General features: G+C 37.2%; 3 protein-coding genes across 4 annotated transcripts; all 3 read right to left on the bottom strand.

Moving 5' to 3' along the window:
• Positions 1-173: 173 nt before the first annotated feature.
• On the bottom strand, positions 174-11475 carry LOC128605969 (uncharacterized). 2 transcript variants are annotated; one of them, XM_053621894.1, is made up of 8 exons: positions 11229-11475; positions 10649-10757; positions 7002-7295; positions 6544-6828; positions 2638-2913; positions 2212-2496; positions 1268-1383; positions 174-552 (listed from the first exon to the last, which is right to left on the bottom strand). In XM_053621894.1, the coding sequence occupies exons 2-8, from the start codon at positions 10692-10694 to the stop codon at positions 520-522; spliced, it is 1335 nt and encodes a 444-aa protein (XP_053477869.1). In that variant the 5' UTR covers positions 10695-10757; positions 11229-11475; the 3' UTR covers positions 174-519. The 2 variants fall into 2 exon arrangements, with proteins under 2 accessions (XP_053477869.1, XP_053477868.1); XM_053621893.1 differs by having other exon boundaries at positions 1178-1383; positions 11229-11474.
• A 31-nt stretch (positions 11476-11506) lies between these two features.
• tmem109 (transmembrane protein 109) lies at positions 11507-15246 on the bottom strand. Its single transcript, XM_053621914.1, has 3 exons — positions 14463-15246; positions 13389-13491; positions 11507-13051 (listed from the first exon to the last, which is right to left on the bottom strand). The coding sequence occupies exons 1-3, from the start codon at positions 14649-14651 to the stop codon at positions 12687-12689; spliced, it is 657 nt and encodes a 218-aa protein (XP_053477889.1). The 5' UTR covers positions 14652-15246; the 3' UTR covers positions 11507-12686.
• Positions 15247-15286: 40 nt separating this feature from the next.
• LOC128605732 (uncharacterized) lies at positions 15287-23504 on the bottom strand. Its single transcript, XM_053621444.1, has 5 exons — positions 23491-23504; positions 23125-23336; positions 21754-21869; positions 21206-21308; positions 15287-20827 (listed from the first exon to the last, which is right to left on the bottom strand). The coding sequence occupies exons 1-5, from the start codon at positions 23502-23504 to the stop codon at positions 20514-20516; spliced, it is 759 nt and encodes a 252-aa protein (XP_053477419.1). The 3' UTR covers positions 15287-20513.
• Between the last annotated feature and the right edge of the window lie 110 nt (positions 23505-23614).

The raw sequence follows: 23614 nt of genomic DNA on the forward strand, positions 1-23614 counted from the left end.
TTAGGTAGATTATGTTCCCAGGGGCATTTTTATGATGTATTTTCTGAGATGTATATTTTGAGACTCTCTCATCCACAGTGGGTGAGTGTTTGGTTGTCTATTTGGCAACAATCTAGAGACTCTAGTGAGTAATGGCAAATAAATAGATCAATAAGATAAGGCACTGCAAGAAACAAGAGTGCATGAGTTTATTTAAGTTTATTTAAAATCTTTAGTCTGAATTTAAAGGCAGCAAGCATTCATTCCAACACCTAAACACCAGTACAGAGCAGAATCTTGAAAGCATGGGGCCATCAGATAAGGGTGGCAGATTGTTTTTCTTTTGTAGGCAGGCAACAGGATATGATTAGCTACAGGAAGTCAGTCGAAGAAACACTGTCTGAAAAGCCATCACAAAAACTATCCGTTTTCCTCCTAAAGGACATGTAAGATATTACAGAAGGCTGCAGAATGAAAGAGTTTTATTTCTATCCCATGTTAATGTTGAATTGGACAATGAAATCCAAAGAGGTCTGGACATCAGCCATTGCTTGTGGCTGGAGACTGCTCCACCTGTAAGGGAGATGAATGATAGTTAAGTGTTTAGGGAGATAGAATAGATAGAGAAACATGTACATGAGAATAGGGAAGCATTAAAACAGGATGGAATCCATTCATATTCAAGGTTTTCATGCTGGTTGAGGAGCATTCGACATAATATAAATATCAACATCATATAATTATCAAGGATGCAGTAAGTTTTGGGTGCTTGTTGTTGCTTACTTTGTTGTTGTTAAAGAGAAACAAAGAGAGCCTTGTGAGAGAATTACTTTTTATAACTCTCAGACATTCCATAAACTTCAATGTAACTGTTAAAGTTTAAAAAGCATGACATGTTGTTCATTAAAAAAAATGTAAAATTGTTATCTCTGGCAAAGCTGTTATTGGAATATAATCAGGGTGGTAACAGTATGTATGTTCCTGAGTATCTTCCTAAAACAGTATGCCCCAAAGTGTTTTATTCCTCACGTATTTCTGAATCTAAACACACTGTAGGAGTACATAGATTCTTGCACAACAGCAACAAAACAGAATCTAAGCACAGTAGAACATCAAAAAGGTAAAAGTGAAATTTGGATATTTTATATTTAATACATTTTTTAAAACTCATGTGCTGTGTTGTGTGCTTGTGTGTTACCAGTGTGCTGCCTGCAAGAGCTTCAGAGTTCATGTGGCTTGGTGTAGATGCAAGAAGTGGATTTTGCTTTTCAAACTGCACTGCACTCACAGTGGTGGTGGTAGTGGTTTGAGTCCATTTTTTATAGATCATATTCCCATAGCAGCAGCAAACACAGGGTGGTATACAAAGCAAGAGCAGCAGAGCTAGCAGAGGATTCGGTTGATCTACAGAAAGAGACAGAGAAGTAAGCATGTTTAGATAAGTAGTGAGACAGGAAATTTTGGATTTGTGAACATCACAAACTTAATTTTACAGATTTTAGGATAAGACACTAAGTGAGGAATAAAATATGACAAGGCTTGCTTTTATAGGAAAATAGTCAGGAGTGGGGTGGTGTGAAATGGAGTTACTGTTAGCACCACAAAGCTGATTATTTTCCAATAACAGCATGTCTCAAAGGCTTGTATTCCTACTGTAACAATTTGCCAATATGAACAATTTTTATTTATTATCCAATCACATGCATTTATGTCAATGATTCAGCTGGAGGAAGCACATCATTTACATTTACATTTCTGGCATTTGGCAGATTCCCTTATCCAGAGCGACTTACAGAAGTGCTTTGAAGTCTCTATCAATAAATACATCTTGATACCGGTTCACTAGGTCACAGACTAAGAATACCATCAATCTTTAAAAAACCCTCTGTTTCGGAGGTAATTTATTAAGAAACACACACACAGAAAACACATTTAAAAAAAAAAAAAAAAAAAAAAAAAAGACAAGAGATTTGCTACAGGGCTAGCTCAGATGGTAAATATTCATGATTTTCTCAAAATCCGAGCATGGCCAAGAATTTTCTCCTATTAAAAATAACATGATTATTAATAAATTATTATTTGTATAAGAACATTTTCTGCCTAACTCAAATAGGTTAACTGCTATATCCATGGTCCAAGCATACTGTATATCTACTCCAGTCAGTGCTACCTACCAGGTTACAACACTACACTACCGACATTGGTAGAAAGATTTTAGATGTGGGAACTCACAGACAAAGTTCGGAGTAATGACCTTGACCATGCGATCTTCACGATCAGTGAGTGTGTAGTTGCCCATATCAGACACAGCAATGTTGAGCACCTGGATATCACTGCTAGTCACCTGGATCCGTTCTGAGAAGTGATTATGTGAGTTGCCCACAGGTGAACCGTGCTCCACCAGAGTGATGTTGAAATCTTGGTTGGTGAAATGTAGCGTGACGTCGTCTTTTGAAAGGCCATCCAGCGAAATGCTGAGAGTCTTACCAACTACACAATCCTGGATACGGTTTGCATCTTTTAAGGTAATCAGGAGAGGCAGTATTAGGGTTTATACAAAGAAACCATTGCAAAAAAAAAGTAAATTTAAATGAAATTAAAAATGTAGAGAAAGGGCCAAAGTGAAAAAAAGAAAGAGGGGGAAAGTAAGTCACTTACAGACAACCTTCAGTTTATAAATAGATGACACTTTTTCCCTGTAATTCCACAGTGTGTAGGTTCCTTGATCGTTAAATGTTACAGGACTAATTATAAATTGCCTTTTGTAACCTGATCCTTTAACATATCTCCTTGTGTGCAAAGCACAGCTGGGCCAGACAACAGATTCCACTTCATTCACTGAGCTAAACTCCAGCTTCTTAAACCAAATCGGCAGCTTGATATTAAACTCCTCGCCATGCATCAGTTTCAATTTAGTGGTCTTAAGTTCACAGCCTAAAGAGAGGAGAAACGTACAAATTATTAAATTATTGTTTCAATTTTAAAATTAAAGATGTATGTACATGTAGCCTTAGGTTTCTTTACATTTACTTGCAATACAAGAACAGAAACTTTGAAATTTCTATATCAGCTAGTTCTATGGTTTAATTTTAGATAGACAGCCTGTCTGTTCTAAGCAGATACCCAATTTATGAAGCATTTTCTCTTTCACACACATCCACTGTTAATCAGGCCATTTTAAACCTGTTCCAGAGCATCCAAAGTAGCTGTGTGGTGCGAGACAGTACTTGTGCCCTTTATCTCAACCTATTTTTTTCCCCCAAATTTTCATAACTTGATTGCTGTTAAAACATTCAGTGAATTACATATGCAAGCTAAGTTCCTGATGGATCAGATTCTCTTTATTCTGATGTCTGAATCTCTTGCTTGTCCTCAAACCTAATGCAGTATACTTGACAGAAATAAGTATTTGGTACATTATTAAATAACCACAGTGAACAACACAAGTCTATTAACTGTCTATTATGACAGTTGACCTCAGAGCTGAACAAATCTGTCACAAGTAGTTTTTTTTAATTAAATTTCTGAATTTAAGTGATTACTTTTCAGTATATATACACAATACCCATTTACATACATTTACATTTAATGTAATGTTTAATGTTTAGCAGACGCCTTAATCCAAAGCAACTTATAAATGAGAAAACAAGAATAATGAGAATGAAAATACCCTATACTAATATTGGCATGCTTGGTAAATATGAACAAAGAAGGCTGTGAAAAATTGTTTTGTTTTTTTAATTTATTGTTTAACCTTTTGATCTTTTGTTTGTCAAAAATATTCTGCTTTCATGGATATCAAACAAAACACAGGTTTATAAAAATATATTTTAAATATAGGTGTGCAACAGTTATTGGCACACTTTTGTCAATACTTTGTGTTACCTCCCTTTGCCAAGATAACAGTCTGAGTCTTCTCCTATAATGCCTGATGAGGTTGGAGAATACATGGCAAGGGATCTGAGACCATTCCTCCATACAGAATCTCTCCAGATCCTTCAAATTTTGAGGTCCACACTGGTGGACTCTCCTCTTCAGTTCACCCCACAGGTTTTCTATGGATTTCAAGTCAGGGGACTGGAATGGCCATGGCAGGAACTTGATTTTATGGTCAGTAAATCATTTTTGTGTTGCTTTTGATGTACGTTTTGGATCATCGTCCTGCTGGAAGATCCAATTTTAAGCTTTCTGGCAGAGGCAGTCAGGTTTTCGTTTAATACAGTGTTGCTTGAAATTTCTATATTTCTGCATAAATATGACCAAAAACATCATCAGATTTTCACACAAGTATGTGAACCTTTGCTTCAGTATCTGGTGTGACCCCCTTGTGCAGCAATAACTGCAACTAAACATTTTTGGCAATTGTTGATCAGTCCTGCACATCGGCCTGGAGGAATTTTAGCCTCCAGGCCGATGTACTGAGTTGTTCTCAGTACAGAACAACTTCAACTCTATGATGTTGGTGGATTTCCTCACATGAACTGCTTGCTTCAGGTCCTTTCACAAAACTTCTATTGGATTAAGGTCAAGACTTTGACTTGGCCATTCCAAAACATTAACTTTATTCTTATTTAAACATTCTTTGGTAGAACGACGTGCGTGCTTAGGGTTGTTGCATGACCCACTTTCTCTTGAGATTCAGTTCACAGACAGATGTCCTGACATTTTCCTTTAGACTTCGCTGGTATAATTCAGAATGCATTGTTCCATTAATGATGGCAAGTCATCCAGGCCCAGTTGCAGCAAAACAGGCCCAAACCATGATACTACCACCACTAAGTTTCACAGATGGGATAAGGTTCTTATGCTGGAATGCAGTGGTTTCTCTTCTCCAAACATAACACTTCACATTTAAACCAAAAAATTCTATTCTGGTCTCATTCATCCAAAACATTTTTCCAATAACCTTCTGGCTTGTCTACATGATCTTTAGCAAATACAGACAGGCAGCAATGTTCTTTTTGGAGAGCAATGATTTTCTCCTTGCAACCCTGCCATGCACAACATTGTTGTTCAGTGTTCTCCTGATGGTGGACTCATGAATATTAACATTAGCCAATATGTGAGAGGCCATTAGTTGCTTAGAAGTTATCCTGGTTTCCTTTGTGACCTTGCAGACTATTACAAGTCTTGATCTTGGAGTGATCTTTCTTGGATGACCACTCCTGGGGAGGGTAACAATGGTCTTGAATTTTCTCCATTTGTACACAGTCTGTCTGACTGTGGATTGGTGGAGTCCAAATGCTTTACAGATGGGTTTTTTTGATGGTTTTTTTAAAAGCCTGATGAGCATCAACAACTCTTTTTCTGAGGTCCTCAGAAATCTCCTTTGGTTATGCCATGATACACGTCCACAAACATGTTGTGAAGATCAGACTTTGATAGATCCCTGTTCTTTAAATAAAACAGGGTGCTTATTAACACCTGATTGTCATCCCATTGATTGAAAACACCTGACTCTATTTTCACCTTCAAATTATCTGGTAATCCTAGAGGTTCACATATTTTTGCCACTCACAGATATGTAATATTGGATCATTCCCCTCAGTAAATAACTGACCAAGTATAATATTTTTGTCTCATTTGTTTAACTGGGTTTTTGTGATTTACTGTTAGGACTTGTGTGAAAATCTAATGACGTTTTAGTCATATTTATGCAGAAATACAGAAAATTCTAAAGGATTCACAAACTTTCAAGCACCACAATATCTGTTGATATTTGACTGAGTCCATGATGCCATGTATCCTAACAAAATGTCCTCTGGAAGAAAAACAGCCTCAAAAAATTTAAGATCCACCACCATATTTAACCGTGGGCATAAGATACTTTTTCATATGACTACCTCTCTGTGTGTGCCAAAACCACCTCTGGTGTTTACTGTAAAATATATCTATTTTGGTTTTATCGGATCATAGAACCCAATCCCATTTGAGGTTTCAGCAGTGTCTGGCAAACTGAAGATGCTTGAGTTTGTTTGTGGATGAAAGTAGAGGCTTTTTTCTCAAAACCCTTCCAAACAATGATGTAGGTGATGTAGGTGACTTCGGATATACTGTATACTATACGGTATACTAACAAATGTAAACGATCAATGGGAATTTACTTCAAATATATTTTTCTCATATAAATTCATGCCAATAATTGTTGCACACCTATATTTAACAAAGATTTGTTTTTAAACCTGTGTTTTGTTTGCAATTGTTTGAGATCCATGAGAGCAGAGTATTTTTGTGATTTTTTTTTAAACAAAAGATCAAAAGGTTAAACAATAAAGACAATTTTTCACAGCCTTCTTTGCTCATATTTACCAAGGGTGCCAATATTAGTGGAGGGCACTGTATATACAGTATATATTCAGTATATAATATTATTTAATTGGTTTTCCTTTAGTTAGTTGAGATTGCAATCAATAGTTTACTACAAAGCATTATACTAAAGGGCCAAGAATACTGTACATGTACTATAATTCTGCTAATCATTTTCTAAGACAATATTAAGATGCCTACCAAATTCTTAACTTTTGTCATAACACTTATAATGCTGTAAGAACTTCAGCAACTTACCAGCTATACTCAGTGTGATGATCATGACCGTATTATTTTCACGGTCACTGAGTGTATACTTCCCCACATCTGAACTATCAACAATAAGAACTTGGATATTTTTGGTAATTACTTGAATCCGTCCCCAATATCCAAGATGTTTGTTTCCCACAGCCAAGCCGTGCTCTACCAGAGTGAGGTTGAAATCTTTGCTGGAGTATTGTAGTTTAACGTCATCCTTTGAAAGGCCATCCAGGGAAATGCTAAGATTTTTACCAGGCATACAAGTCTGGATACGCCTTTTAGCTTTGAAAGCAATTAAGACTCAATTAAAAAGCAAGAATCAATTAAAAAGCAAGTTTGATTCAATTAAAAAGCAAGTTCTAATCAATGAAGCAGTTTTATAGAAATTAAGACAAAGAGCCTGAGAAGGACACAGAAGAACAAATGTGAGAAATGTATACAAGAGAAAAACTTACATAGAACCTTCACTACATGGACTGATGCCACTTTGTCCCAGAAGTTCCACTCTGTATAGTTTCCCTGATCATCAAATGTGACAGAATTAATTACGAAGCGTCTTTCTTCCTTTGATTCTATCACTTGTCCCCTTTTGGGCTGGATGTCTTTGGATGCATGTCTGGACCAGATAATAGATGACTGCAGTTTATTCACAGGTGTAAAGTCAAATTTGTCAGGCACATTTGCCATCATGATACTTAGCTGCTGGCCATAGGTCACCTCTAGATAAGCAATATTAAGGGTCCAGGACTCTAAGGAGAGAGATCAAAATTAATAATTGACCTTTAAAATGTATTGCAGACATAACATGCTATCACACCTTAAAGGAACAAACCTCCCTGAACAACTTGCTTATTAATCTTTATAATTATTCTTTAGAATTAATCTTCACTGCCATTAAAGATGTATTTTGTGATGCAATTCCAAATTGAATTTTTCAAATGCCTTTCTTCAACATGTTGGCCCAATCTGGTTAACAGTTTTCTACATTAACCACACTGCCATTTGACTACCTGCTGATAGTGGTGCCAGTGGGATTTAGCTTTTGCTACATCTCTACCTAAAGCAACCGATGCAGTAGCACTTTAGTCCTTTAATCAGTCTGTCACCTCCTCAGCTGTACACTCTGCTCAAACAGACCAGGTTCCAAACCTTCAACTTTCATACTAATACCTCCATCAAGCCAAACTGAGTATCTTCCATAATCCAGTACAACTGTGTCATATAACTGCATTGCATTTTGGAACTTTAAGTCCAACATTTGCTATCTCCACTACTTCAATATTATCAATATGACATTGAACAACAATGAAATATGGTGAGAAAAGAAGTTCTTGCTTTTTGCTTTTAGGAGTTAAAAGTGAAACTTGTTTCCCTTATATCCGAGATCTTTGATATTATTTCTTTAAATGTTAGTTTAACTGTGCTGGCATTGTCAGAGATATCAGAGTGGCAGACAACCGTTAACTTCTTATGGGAATAAAGAAAATACAGCACCAACCAACAAATTAGAATCACTATCACTAAACACATCACAGATATTTCAATATAAATATACTTAATGTGTTTTATGGTGGGCTTTCCCTTTCACTCAAACCTGGGACTATGTCTGAATATGCAGTTTCCTGTGCATTCACTTAGTAATGACAAAAACAAGTACTACATTTTGTTATTTGTAAAGTTGAGATGTAAACCTGTAGTTTTTTGTTTTTTTTTAATTTATGTTGACTTGACAAAGCCAATATACTGTTATGCTTTATAAGCTTATTATTATTATTATTATTATTATTATTATTATTATTATTCCAACAAACTCGGCAGAGCCCTTCAGGCTGTTTAGACTGATCATGCACTATTTTTTTTATAACTGATCGGACTTATGGTTTTCCCAGAGCGGACAATCAAAAATCCAAAAAAAATCCCATTTACTTACATTGATGGAACGTCCAGAGCCTGGCTCAAAATGCTCAAGACTTCATACTCCAACTGTCAAAACTCACAAACACCTGCGTGCACACGGCCTGAAGCCTTCTCTCGCTCTCACTCATGTCACTGTACCTGTAACAGAGACTCTCACTTCATCTACATACCTATCTACCTACAGTGGCCTCTACTAATATTTTCATCCTTGGTAAATATGAGCAAAGCAGGCTGTGAAAAATTGTTCCTTTTGTTTAATCTTTTGATATTTTGTTAAAAAAATTCACAAAAATACTCTGCTTTTATGGATATCAAACAAATGCAAACAAAACACAGATTTATCCAACAACTATATATCTTTATTAAATATAGATCTGCAACAATTATTGGCACCCTTTTAGTCAATACTTTGTGCTACCTCCCTTTGCCAAGATAACAGCTCTGAGTCTTCTCCTATAATGCCTGATGAGGTTGGAGAATACATGGCAAGGGATGTGAGACCATTCATCCATACAGAATCTCTCCAGATCCTTCAAATTTCGAGGTCCAAGCTGGTGGACTCTCCTCTTCAGTTCACCCCACAGGTTTTACATAGGGACTGGGATGGCCATGGCAGGCCCTGGATTTTGTGGTCAGTAAACCATTTTTGTGTTGATTTTGATGTTTAGGATCATTGTGCTGCTGGAAGATCAAACCTCGGCCCATTTTAAACTTTCTGGCAGAGGCAGTCAGGTTTACATTTAATATTTGTTCATATTTGATAGAGTCCATGATGCCATGTATCCTTGCAGAATGTCCAGGTCCTATGGCAGAAAAACATCCCCAAAACATTAACGAGCCATCACCATATTTAACCGTGGGCATGAAGTACTTTTCCATATGGCTACCTTTCTGTGTAAAAAGCTCTATTTTGGTTTTACCTGACCATAGAACCCGATCCCATTTGAAGTTCCAGTAGCATCTGGCAAACTGAAAATGCTTGAGTTTGTTTTTAAATGAGAGTAGATGCTTTTTTCTTGAAACCCTTCCAAACAACTTGTGGTGATGTAGCTGACTTTGGATTGTAGTTTCAGAGATTTTCTGACCCCAAGACGCAACTAACTTCTGCAATTCTCCAACACAGTATCTGTGATACTTGGAGATTTTTTGGCCACTTGAACCATTATCTTCATAGTGTGTTGAGATGATATAGACACACGTCCTCTTCCAGGTTGATTCATAACATTTCCAGTTGACTGGAACTTCTTAATTATTTCCCTGATCATGGAAATGGCCAGTTTCAATGATTGTACTATTTTCTTATAGCCACTTCCCATTTTGTGAAGCGCAACAACCATTTGCTGGACATCACAGCTATATTCCTTGGTCTCACCCATTGTTATGAATGACTAAGGGAATTTGGCCTATGTGTTACCTCATATTTATGCACTTGTGAAACAGGAAATCATGGTGGAACAATTTCCTGTTCCTATTCACCCAGATGTATTAAAAAAATAAAAAAATATCAATGGGAAAATACTTCAAATATATTTTTTTCTTAAGAATTCATAGGGGTGCCAATAATTGATGCACACATATTTAACGATTTTTTTTTTTGATAAACCTGTATTGTGTTTGCAATTGTTTGATATCCAGGAGAGCAGAGTATTTTTGTAATTTTTTTTGTAACAAAAGATCAAAAGTTTAAACAATATAGACAATTTTTCACAGCCTTCTTTGCTCATATTTACCAAGGGTGCCAATATTATTGGAGGGTACCATGTCTATCTATCTATCTATCTATCTATCTATCTATCTATATCTATTCAACTCTAAAGTTTTGGCATCGTAACGATCTGTTCAACTCTACAAGTATCGACAGCCTATCTGTCCAACTCTAAAAATATTGGTACCCTACCTAATCTATTTAATGCTACAAGTATTGGTGCCCAATCTATCTACCCAACTCTAGAAGTATTGGCACCCTATCTATCTGTATCTCTTTCTTTCTTAAAACTGCACGTTACCTTCAGATTTCAAACTGATAACTATTTTAAACTTTCATACGAGCTCTGTCAAGCCAACATCAAAGTTTGTCATGACAAACCTTAACTGTCTAGTTTTTTTTTTTTTTTTTTAACTTGTACTACACTTTGACTTTTATAGACATTCTTGTGTATGTCAGGGATTGAAAAAAAAATCTTACCAGCTATAAAATTAACAGCTAAGAGCAGAATCAAAAACTCCCACATGTTCTGTGGAAAACCTATGACACCGTGAAGAATGTGTTGAGGGTTAGCTTTTCATGCCCAAACCTGAAAGAAAAGAGACAGGCAAAAGCATTTCCCATGGTTTCCTCGCTGGTATAGAATAATGATAGTTATGTTGGCATGTTCAATTTCTTTATCACAGTGTACCTCTGTTGTGATATTCCTTTATACACCTAAGCCAGCAAAGTTAGTCTTAGTGTAAAAATGACATGATCTGGAGTTCAACTGACAACAGTCTATAACCACACTGACATTTGACACACTGACACACAACCACATTTGCTTAATGCAAATTAACAGTGTAACAGAAAGATTTTTTGAGTGAGCACAAACCTTATTGGTAGCTGCAGCCTTGTGATTTTAAAGCAACTGGAAGTTATAACACTAAAACTATAACTATTAATAATGTGTTGCCACCCAGTAGCACCAACCTCCCATAATGCAGTTTTTGTATCACTACTCTAACAAGACATAAAGTATCATTTGTACATGCTCTCTGTTGAATTTTATACTTACTTGTGATTTCGTTTTTCTGGCGTAGAAGCAGGAAATGTGTTACTTTACTTACAGAGACAACTCTTCCGTAAATTGCTGGCTCTCAACAGTAAAGCATCCTGAATAATGCAGGCACAGAATAAGCGTTGACATGCACAGGCCTGTCTACATGCACTGGGAAACAATTCAAACTGGATAATTACGTCAGTTCAGTAAACAATGTGCTAAATGCCCACGGCTACGCAAGGCCTTCGCTGCCAATAAGTCTACTCCTTCTTGTTGCTATTTTGAATGCCAGAATTACTGTTAAATTATACTTCAAAGAGGAAGTTATTGAAAAAAAAATGTCTCTCATTTGACGATGCTGTTACCTTGCCTCTGTTTGGATCAATTCCAACATGTAATTAGTTCATCTGCTGGTTACAATGATAAATTCATATAAATCTTACCAACATTCAACCACTCATTCTTAAGAAATTGCGCTAACAAGAACCTTGGGCAGATGCATGGACGGGCACATGGACAACCCAAAAAATGCCTAGTGAAATCACCTAGTGGTGGAAGCATAAAAAAAATTCCCCAGCATAACAAAGCCACCAAGTTAACAGCTGTTTTTGTTGTAGTGCTAAAGCTGATTGAAATCCTGTTTGGACAGAACATAAATTTAACACAATAGGTTCTCAATCAAGGGCCAGTGTAGCTGCAAATTTTTCATTCCACACCTAATTCCTCTTGCTGATTTTGGTCTTCAATCGACTATTAGTAGGTATAGATCATCTTTAGCTGGAACAACTACGTGCGGCGACACCAGCCCTTTCTGTACAAGCTTAATGACCCCTGAGGAATTTCTAAACACATCTAACTTCAATTGACTAATTTAATTATATTTCTAGATCCATAATTTTAATGTACTTTAGAAAGAGAAACCAGCAATTATATGATTGCCTAAATTAAACCAATCCTAAGACTGAGTTAAGGTCCTTATATAAATCAGTAAACCAATAAATATTTATATTTCTAAAAGAATTAAAGTCGAATTCCACAATCTTCCTTTTAATTATGCAGTGTTTTGGAAAAACAAACGTCCATTTTAAAGTAAGAAAATGTACACAATGAATAAGACATAAATAAATATATTCAAACCACAACACATTCCAAGTACTCCATTTGTCTGAATGTAAAAGGAAACTGGGTAAATATTTGCCAAATAATAAAAAGTCAGTCCACCCAAACACCTTCCACTCATAAATCAGTGTTTTCCAACATTAGTACTGGAGTAACTCTACAGGTTTTGTGTTTTTGCTGCTCCGACATGTCAGTCACTCCATGTATGGAGAAACACTCAAAAAGTCTAATACACTACTGAGTCAATGACATGGTCACATCCATTCATCCAACACAGATTCAAAATCTCTGTTCCTTAGGGCTAACAGGCCCAGGTTAACTCTAGCTCAATCCTTTATTGAATTTTAGTGGCTCTCATTCTTCTTTTCTCTTCCTCTCCATCTCTCTCATCCGTGTCTCAAGCACCTTGACTTTTTGCTCCAGGCGGGCATTGGAGTCTCCCCTGAAAGTCGAAGGTCCGACGCCCAGGAGGACACAAGCAAACACCAAGGCAGCTAGTCTCATTGCTGTGGTTTCGGCACTGGCTCCACCATCACTCACAATCAGCCCGAATGTGGCAATGGCAAAGGCGACTTTTAGCAGAAACAAAGTTCTTCTAACAACACCTGTAAGCAGACAAACTGCCAAGGACAGCAGCCAGTATCCAAGCACAGCCAGCAATGCCCAGTAAGACACGAAGACAACACCTTCAGGGGTGAAGCGCTTGACTGGCAGTTTGGCTGGACAAAAAGAAATGGACACTCTATTAGCTCAAAGCTTTTTATGTTTAAATAATGTGTCTACAAAGAAATCTGTGGCTTGTCTTTTAAGGTTTTTAGGTATTCATTTAAAAATACTACTAATAGCAAATTAATGCACCTTCACCTAAATATTAATAGAATTACAAATACACAATTAATACATAAAATATACAATTAATTTCATATTAATTTCCTTTTTACCATTCATCCAAGGACATAACAGGACATAATTTCCATCGTTAATGGCCACTTTATGGTTGTGTGGAATTTATTATTGATACTTAGAGTAATAACAATAATTATAATATAAACTCACCATCAATTCCTGCATCACCCAGAAAATCTGTGATGTATGCTGCCACTACATTCAGAGCGTTAGCTGTGGCCTGCGATGTCACTTTTATGGCATCCCCGATGGTCTGTTTAAAGTAATGAAAACAATATTACTTATAGAACACTCTGGCTCTCAAATATGCCCTGACATTTGTAGGCTTAGCACTAGGTACAATATGAAACCAAATTTTCACCATTAAGTCAAACAACTTACATGCAAATTCTAAGACCTGCAAATTGGTTTGGGAAAAGATATTCTGAAATACTATAATGCTATACATTTTAATATATTGGCCAGATCATTTATCTGACTTGAAAATTCAATTCCACTGAACACTATTTTCTAAAATAAGAAAAACTAATGATCCAAGGTGACTCTAGGTGACAAAACATTCATACATGTCTATTACTTCATATCTTAATTTGTCTGAAATGGCCTGCCATGAAAGTACGTACATACCATTTTATTTGGTACATCCACCTTATGCCTACATTCAAGAGCTTTTTCAACAGGTAAACATACCATATAGGTTTATCACATATATACTTTCGGTGCACTTTATTGGGAACATCCATGCAATTTTCAGTCAGTCAATCATGTGTCAGCAGTGCTATGCATAAAATCATGCAGACACAGCTCTTGAGCTTCAGTGCTCACATCAAACATCAGAATGGGGGAAAATGTGAACATTGGCTGCTTTGAGTGTTTCAGAAACTGCTGAGTGAGCAGTGGTTGTTCTAACTGACAGGAAGACTATAATAACTCAAATTTCCACTGTTTACAAAAAGTGTCGGTGCCTCACTAAGAATTTTCCACCACCCTAAAAATATCTGGAATGCAATGATTTTGCTTATAGCAATCGGTGGGTTACAGTCAGCAAGTATGTACCTGTAAAGTGTCCTTCAGTATATCCTATCATGTGTGCACATAATAAAGGGGACAAATATAAATATAAACTGGCCACTGAGTGGCACTTCATTTTGCATGTGAGAATAGCTAGTTAGACTGGTCAGATTTTAGCACTAGTGTTTAGAGAGAAACACATGGCCTTCTTACCTTTTGCAGTGTGTCGACTGACTGTTTACCTAAAAGGGAGACTAGATAGGAGTGAGCATCATCACCCAGGCTCTTAACGGCGGACTGTGCACTTTGCCACATACTCGAGGCTGTTTCTGACACAGCACACACACTCTCTCGAGTCAGTGTGGACAAAATAAACACCATGATGACCACAAACTTCGCCATTTTACTGCCTAGACTACTTACACAATTAACAAAGCTTACAGTGCGTTCTCACTTCCGTAATGATAAAACTCAGTGTGTGCCCTATCACTTGTAATAACTATGTAACATTCATGAAGACAATAACGGAAGTAAAGCAGATGGCAGTCGAGGAAGCCGGAACTCCACAAAGCTTGGAAAAGTGAAGCGTTTCGATGTTTACTCAGTGTGGCAATTTGGCCAGACCTCTGTCCTGCTTTTAAAACCAAAACAATTCCAAGTGACAAGAAACAAAGTGCAAGTAAAAACAACAACAACAACAACAACAACAACAACAAAATCCTAACTTCCAACCATCAACGCCTTTGGTGGATACGTATCAAGCAGTCAGCGGCTCAATCCCACACTGCTCCCTACCGCCCTAGATAAGTACACTACATCGGGAATAATGGCTTTTTACATTCACTAGTCCACTTTATCTGCAATATGGAGCCATTTGGGATCTAACCTGTGGTTTTTCGGGGATTAGAAAAACGATGCAATACTGCCATCTATTGATAAAGGCAGGGTTTGCAAGACATCTTTAACCCCTTCAATACGGAAGCCCTAAGCGGCCATGCATTACCCCCCCCCCTGTCTCCTCGTGATCACGACTTAATTTAAGTTGTTTTCTCGTGATCTCGATCTAACAAAAGCTGTTTTCTCACGATGTAATTTTATTGTGAGAAAATCTGACGCTTTGTGCATGGGACTGGTGTTACATGCACGTTGGCATCTTTGCCATCATAAATGTAATAATTCCCCGCTGTAGAGATGGACTTTATCTCGGCATTAAGAGAGAGAGAGGTGTCCCCTTCTCGAGTGTGGGACACTAACGTGGAAGTCGTCAATCCTACAGGGATGAAGTATTATTGTAGGCCAGCCCAGAAGTTTGCGTCACCCCGGTTCCCTCGACAAAAAACAAAAACAACAACAACAACAACAAACAAACAAACAAACAAAAAAAAATTTAATAATAAAAAGCTTTTGGATTATCAAAGAAAATAAACTATGTGACCAACAAAAGCTTATGATTCTTACACGTTTTGTTCATCAAGATAATCTCCACAAAGGAACACAACTTTCATGAATTTTGAAGCGTAATACAATCAGCTAAAATTTTGCTATAAACCAACTACAACATGGTCGCATGACTAACCACCACTAGGCTTCCGACAACTCTTTCAAGCTTTATTTAAAAAACACTACAATTGGAAAATACTATAAATGGATAAAGCTACAAGTTTGCAAGAGGGCGAGTATAAACACAACGAGGCTGTAGTAGATGACTTTTCCTGTTCGGCCTGATGACATTTAATGACCCCGACACGTAAAAGCTTAAAAAAAATCACGAGTGGGATATTACTGGTGTATTTTATGTCGTAGAATGAAACGTGAAATATTTTGTGCTTGTGTTGAACCACAGACATTGCATTTAACCAACATGCATTTAACCAAAAACCCATTCAAAAGACTGGGACAATGGAACCGGAAGTGCCAAAATGCTAATTTCCGGGTGTTATAACTCATTACTGCAGCACTCTGTTGAAGTGGACATCAAATTGTTTTTGGTTTAAACCAATAAAATTGTATGCCTTTATAAAATTAAAAATGCTTGATCCCTGATCAACCAATCACAATGAAGACATTGGCCTGTATCAGAAACTGTATGCGTCTTAATCTCAGCACAGTGGCTGTTTTACATAGGCATCATAAAATAAAAAATAAAACTAAATTCTAGGCGCTTTGCTCTGTAATGTTTGCAATGAAGAAAGGTGCAAGCGTAACCAGTGCAACCTTAAAAGAACTGCTTTTTGTGCTATTGGAGCCAAAGGTCACATATTACTTAGACCATTTTTGACAGATTTTATCTTGTCTATCCTTTTTTAGCATATGGGTCTCTCCTGATAACGATACAGATAAATACAGACTTGATATAATGATGCCAAGATGGACTTCAAGACAGATAAATGCAACACATTTTTACTGATTAACAATAGAAACCAGTCAATAAAAAAAACAAAACAGCTTGAGAACTGTCACAAATGTGCATCTGAAGTAGCTGCTGACCTCTCAAAATAAACTAATGTACAATTCAGGTGCTTAAGGTGTTGAATGAAATGTGGAAAGACAAATAATCAGAATGAAAATAAGAGTGTTGGTGCATTCTCTGGTTTCTGCTGCAGACATGCCTGCTTAGTGAGGAAGTATTTGGTGAAAACAGTTGGCAAACAGTGCCCTAGCAGCTTGGTGCATGACAGTCTGTCCATTATAGTCCTTACTGTCCATGTCCTTACTCCAGCCAAGTACCAGGAATGAAGCGACTTGTAATTTTTCTTTGTAACTGTCTGTACGTTAGAGGTTATAAGAGGAACTGAAAAAGATGCATAGCAGTCGATGAAACACATATTTACAATTCAACAGTGACAGTGGCATTCACAATAACTATTCAGCATATATTTACATATTAGGACAGTCATTGAACATAAGATAAAGAGAAATACCTGAAAAATTCAGTAGTAGTGGAGACAGCAAACTTAAAGTTCCAGGATGCAATGCAACTATACGACACAGTTTTGCCGAATTAAGGCAGAGACTTGGCTCATCTAACAAGCAATTTACAAGATGACAAGCTCTACAGCATTGATGGTGATATTAGTATGAATGTGGGCTTGCCTGTGGGCAATAAATATCCTGGATATTAGAAAAACATAATCAAGTGGCTACCAAAAATATCCAGGTGCTTATGGTTGATGGCATAAACGTGGGGAAGTATACTCGCAGAGACCGTGAATATTATAAGGTCATGATTGTCACTCTGAACACAGTCGGTGAATTGGAATTCAGAGTGTTCAGAGTGACAATCATGACCTTATAATATTCACGGTCACTGCGTGTATGTGACCCATCAGGAACCTAGATTGCATATGTAATTCACTGAATGTTTTAACAGCACATAAAGGTACGAATAATGGGGGAAAACAGGATGAGACAATGGCCATGGGGTACTATGGAATACAAAAACCTGAATGAGGTGAAAAGGAATAAAACGCACATTTTTAAAAATATAGAATATATGAGAGGCACAGACTTAAACTTATTTTCGAGTGATAATTCATACAAGTATACTCTAATGTTTTTGTGGAGCTCCTACACAGGACCTTACAATGCATAAAGGTTGTCAGGTCTGGTTATATAATATAATCACTGATAAACTTCACCAGATATCGAATATAGTATATTGGATATGTAATATTGTGTAGGGAGGCTAATATCGTTATATCGCACAAGCCTAGAGTTCAGTTACTTTTGTGAGTTGCAGTGATTCGAGGACACCTTACCTTTCCTCTGTTAGTCCATGAGGACAACAGTCTTTATAAGTCCTAATTTTAACCATGGACCATAAACCAACATCTGATTTTCAACTGAATGTTTCTCTTTTTGTGAAATTAGTGTTATGCAGTGATACAACAAATACATTTAGTAAGTCCTTTGACAGATCTTGTTGATGAAGTTGAATACACTGGAGCAGGGGTATCAAATGAATTACTATAAATTCGGATCAGTGCTCAGTGAAGTTTATGGTATAATTAAAGATTAGGCTCCACCTTCTTCCTTGTCACCTTCCTATAAATTCCTTTCTCTCACTCTTTCTCCACTAATGACCCACCAACGCCCTATTTTCTCCCTGCTATTAATTAACTCCTACCCAAGAGCCTTTATTTGGGAGGCTTGTTGTCTAACAGAAGCTACCCATAACTACAGCCCAGAATTCAGAAATGTCCCCAGTTTCAGTTCCAAAAATCACTCATAGAAAAGGTCATTAACAACTGTTTAGGATTCTGCTTAGCATTACATGTTTAGCATGACGATTTCTCTTCACTGGAACTAAGTGGCCCAAATCTGTCACAGCATGACATTGCCACTGTGCACTAAGTGAGCTCCATGAAGACAAGGTTTGTCTTGACATGGAGTGGAAGAACTCAAGTGGCCTGTACTGAACCCTGACCTCAACCCCACTGAACGCCTGTTGGATAAATTGGAACACTAACTGCACCCCAAGCCTCCTCACCCAAAATCAGTGCCTGACCTCGATAATGTTCTTGTGGCTGATTGAGCAAATACTCACAGCCATGCTACAAAATCGAGTGGAGGTTAGCAAAGGGGGACTAACTTTGGAATGGGATGTTCAAAAAGCACATATAGGTGTGACGGTCTGGTGTCCAGCAGCACGGAAGTACCAAGATCCTGATCTCAGAATATGGTCTGAGTTTTGCATCTTCTGTGTATTTTGCATGTGCATGATGTGAAGCTACTCCACATAAAGGGCATCACTATGAAAATACCAACTGTCAGGGTTGTCATGGAGATAATCCAATAATATGTTATTGAACTACATTGAAATATGGTGAGTGAGAAATGAAGCTCTTGCTCTTTTGTTTTTAGGAGTTAAGAGAGAAACTTTCCTTTATGTTTGAGATCTCTGACATTTTTGTCTCCTACTAAATGTCATTGTAACTGCACTAGCAATGTCGGAGACACCAGAGTGGCAGACAACTGCACCAACCAACAAATCAGCATGGGAATCACAAAACACAAATATTCTCAAATATTATCAAGCATTTTCACAAATTTTTCTATATAAATATACAGCATGTAATGTCTAATGTCTAATGGTGGACTTTTCCTTTACCTCAAGACTGAGACTATGTCTAACTATCTTTCCTTTACATTCACTTAGTAATGCCAAAAACAAGCACAACTTTTTGTTATTTGTAAATTACAGGTTAAAATGTTATTTGTAAAGCCCAAGTTAACATGTAGCGTGTACTACACTTTGCCTGCTTGCTATCCTTTAGAGGTATTCTTGTGAATGCTTGGGATTGATAAATAAAAGGATCTTATCTAGGAATTTACCAGCTAAGAGCAGAATACAAAACCATGTTCCATGGAAAACCTGACACACTATGAGGAAGAATGTGATAATATGACGGTTTCATTTTCGTGCCCAGTCCTGAAATACAATATACAGCCAAAAGCATGTGAAATTAACCTTTACCTCTATTTTGACATACCTAGATCAGTTCCAAAATCTAATCAGTTCATCTGCTCTTTATAATATTACTTCCCTTAAATCCTAACAACATTCAACCTCTCATTCTGGAGAAATCATGCTAATGAGAATATTGGATGTACACACGGACAACCTGAAAAACATAACACCTCCACCAGCTAGTGGCAGAGACATAAAAAGAACTGTCCCACTGGAAAAACCACTGGTTTCCCTTTAAATTGTCACCTGTCTAGCCTAGCTTGCACCTCGGATAACAGTTGTTTTGGGTTACAGTGCAGCTACTGATGGAAATCCTGTTTGGATAAAACATTAATTTAATAATTTAATGCCAAGGGCCAGTGTAGCTGCAGATTTTCATTCCAATTCCACGTGCTGACCTTGGTCTTGAATTGACTATTAGCTGTGGATCCTCTTTGGCTAAACCAGAAACATGCAGCCACACAAGCCTTTTGTGTACAAGATTGATGGACTTTTTAAGCACATCTTACCTAATTTTAGTTGTCTGATTTAATTGGATTTCTAGATCCATACTCATAATTCACTTAAAAAAAAAGATTTGTTTATAACTGACGTTCATATTAAAACAAACAAATAAAAAAGAACTGGAATCAGCAATTATATGATTGCTTAATTTAAGCCATTGTAGATTCAGATTCAACTTTATTGTCATTGTGCAGTGTACATGTTCAGAGACAACGAAATGCAGTTAGCCTCCAAGCATGAATCAGTGTTTTCCAGCTCTAGCCCCATTGCTTATTTAGTTTTAGTTGCTCTCATTTTTGTTTTCTCTTCCTCCTTATCTCGCTCAGTGGTCTTGCCAGCTTCCTGAACTTCTTGAATATTTTGACAATGGTAAAGATGAATTTCAGAGGAAACAAAGCTAGTCTAATAACACCAGCAAACAGGCAAACTGCCAAAGACAGCAGCCAGTATCCACACTTGAGTACTGTGCCAATGACAAAGATGAATTTCAGTGGAAACAATGCTATTACACCTGCAAACAGCAGCCAGTATCGAGGCATAGCCAGCAAGGCCCACTGACCCGCAAGGACCACACCTTCAGGGGTGAAGAGCTTCTGAAGTTTGGCTGAATAAAAAGAAACATATGTATTAGACCAATGCTTTCAATGTTTAAATGTTATCTCATCTAAACTTTCAGACACATGAGGTTTTGACCATGAAGACTACAAATAAATCTGTGGCTTGTTTTTTAAGGATTTTAGTGGTCCGTGTGATTTTAAAATAGTAAATGAACACACCTGGACCTAAATATTAATATAATTACATATACAATTAATATATCAAATATATAATGTCATTTATTTAATAATAATGACATTTCACCATTCATCTGAGGACATAACTGGACATAACATCCTCCTTCAAAGTTCACTTCATGCTTGTGTAGAATTTATTATTGATACTTACAGTAATAATAATAATAATAATAATAATATAAACTCACCATCAATTCCGGCGGCATGCAGAAGTTCTGTGATGTACACTTCTACTGTATTCAGAGCATGAGCCACAACCTGTGATATCTCTTTTATGCCATCCTCTGTGGTCTGTTTAAAGCATTGAAGAAAAGCTCTGAAATATGCCCTGACATATGCAGGCTTAGGTACAAAATGAAATCAATTTTCACCACTGAGTCAAACAACCAATATGCAAGGTACCACTCTTTACGACCATGGTGAGGAGAACAGCATCACATAATGAACAATAAGCCGAACTTTGAGGCAGATTGACTACAACAGCAGAAGACCACAATGGATTCCAAGAACAGGAATTTGAGGCTACAGTACAGTGGACACATGAAGCTTCACTGAAACTGGGCAGATTAACGTCGGAAAAACACCAGTTGAGATTTATGCAATTTTCTATTGTCCAGTTTAGTTGAGCTCACTATACTATACCACTTCATTTTTGTGGAAAGACGTTCTTGTGACCGCTAGTTTCACTGGGCAGATTTTTAATCCCTATTTAAAGATAATCATTAGGCCTACTTACCTTCAACAATGTACTGACTGTCTGTTGTCCGAAGAGGGAAACCAGATAGAAGTGAGCATCATCACCCAGGCTCTTAACTGCAGAGTGTGCACTTTGCCACAAGAGCGAGGCTGTTTCTGACACAGAACACACACTCTCACGGGTCAGTGTGGATAAAATAAACATCGTGAACAAAAACTTCGCCATTTTACAGCCCAAACTACTTACACAATAAACAAAACAGATTTACAGTGCGTTTTCTCTGCGGTCAGGGACGCAGTAAGGTGATTTATATCAGGGGTGCCGGAATTTTAAGCAACATACCTGGGCGTACGCTATGACGTCATGCCCCAGTAATCGTCAAATATGTTTTCTTTTTAAGAAATTGTGTTGATTGCATTACAATAGCTTATTAAAAACAGCACGGGTTCATTCGTAAATCAGAAGGTGTTGTGTAATTTTCTATAACAGCAAGGATTTGTATGTTTAAGACTGTATAAGACTATTTAATTTACCCCCCCCCCCCCACACACACACACACAAGCTGTATTGTTTGTGTTAAGCTAATATGTAAAACGATGAAACTTTTTTTTTCCCCTAAAGGTTTTCCTCCCCGTGTTTGTGTGTACAGAAAGCAAACATTCAAAACTGAATACATGGAATGATCACGTGACACCTAATTTGACTTAATAACCTGGTTTTATTATCAGAATTATTTAAAATAGCCTATTGAAAAACAGTCAACGGTGTTGAAACAAAGAACTAAATTAGAACCAGCAGACTCTAACCACAGGAGCACAGCAAACTAAATTCACATAAAGAACAATATATTCACACAATATCACACAAAGCATATCATATTCACACTATATCACATAAAGCACACTATTCCCAATGGTTTTTGTTTGTGATTTCCTTTCTGAAGAGTAGAGTGTAAAATGTTGGGGTTTTATTACTACATATGTCTGAGATCCTACCATGAACCGTGATAACATAACAGAGCCATGATCACCTGTTTGTGTAGATTGCAGAGTAAGTATTTAACAAATTATTTTTTAATTGTTGTGCTAACTATCAAATAGGCTATTATATGCTTTCCAGGCTACAGTGCGAAAAAGAACCGATGAGTAGTCTAGAAGAAAAGTATTAAATTTACATGTTTATTTGACCTATTTATAGTCGAAAATGATGACCATTTTTTAAACACAGATTTAGCATAAACTTCTCTAAAAGTTTGTGCACTGAGTCTGACTATTTAAAGCTTGGAAATGGTCAAACATGCAGGGACTCTATAGCAGAAGCACTGAAACCCCAAGGTTAACAAAAACATTTTGGTCTTTAGTTAGTTCATGTAGGTATTTCACAGCAAATAGCATGTAAGCATTAAAGCACCTGCTTCCTGCTCACTCCACTTTGATGTTTCTGCCTCTTTGCCACTGTCCTCATCACCACCTGCGCAATGCTTAAATAAATCCGTTATTTCAGCACACTTTGCGGCGTCAGACAGCAAAGACGTTTTCTTTTCTTTTTTTGGCGCACCTTCTCTACACCGCCGGCCGCAGTTTTCTCTTTCTAACCATGTTTCTGCAACGAGTGCTAGATACCTTCAACGAGTGTGTGGTGTCTTGTGTTACACAGTAGAGGGCGCTCCTGGGTAGTAAGCAGGAGAGAAAATGGATAGAAAGCAAGTACAGGGAGTAGGAGTATTGAGTGGGTGTTATTAGTGCGTGTTACAGAAAATAAAGAAGAAAAAGGTACTTCTGCCTCGTCATGCTTATTTAACAATTATAGTTTTCTCCACCCAACTCCTGCCTACTTTCTACACAACAGAGTGCTAGGCTAGATACTTTCAGCTGTGATGACAACTGCAAGACTACCTGCT

This window comes from Ictalurus furcatus, chromosome 3 (assembly GCF_023375685.1).
Source record: "Ictalurus furcatus strain D&B chromosome 3, Billie_1.0, whole genome shotgun sequence".
Lineage (NCBI taxonomy): Eukaryota > Metazoa > Chordata > Actinopteri > Siluriformes > Ictaluridae > Ictalurus > Ictalurus furcatus.

Bases quoted from the DNA above. Each gene is read 5' to 3' on its own strand.
- LOC128605732 (XM_053621444.1), bottom strand. The intron at 21,870-23,124 runs GTGCTTTAATGC...GTTCTGTGTCAG, and splicing joins GTGGAGTGAGCAGGAAGCAG to AAACAGCCTCGCTCTTGTGG. The intron at 21,309-21,753 runs GTAAGTAGGCCT...TGCTTTAAACAG, and splicing joins CAGTCAGTACATTGTTGAAG to ACCACAGAGGATGGCATAAA.
- tmem109 (XM_053621914.1), bottom strand. From the start codon at position 14,651: ATGGCGAAGTTTGTGGTCATCATGGTGTTTATTTTGTCCACACTGACT. The intron at 13,492-14,462 runs GTAAGAAGGCCA...TACTTTAAACAG, and splicing joins CAGTCGACACACTGCAAAAG to ACCATCGGGGATGCCATAAA. The intron at 13,052-13,388 runs GTGAGTTTATAT...CTTTTTGTCCAG, and splicing joins GGGTGATGCAGGAATTGATG to CCAAACTGCCAGTCAAGCGC.
- LOC128605969 (XM_053621893.1), bottom strand. From the start codon at position 10,694: ATGTGGGAGTTTTTGATTCTGCTCTTAGCTGTTAATTTTATAGCTG. The intron at 1,384-2,211 runs GTGAGTTCCCAC...CTCTTTCTGTAG, and splicing joins CATTACTCCGAACTTTGTCT to ATCAACCGAATCCTCTGCTA. The intron at 553-1,177 runs GTAACACACAAG...TCTCCCTTACAG, and splicing joins CTCTTGCAGGCAGCACACTG to GTGGAGCAGTCTCCAGCCAC.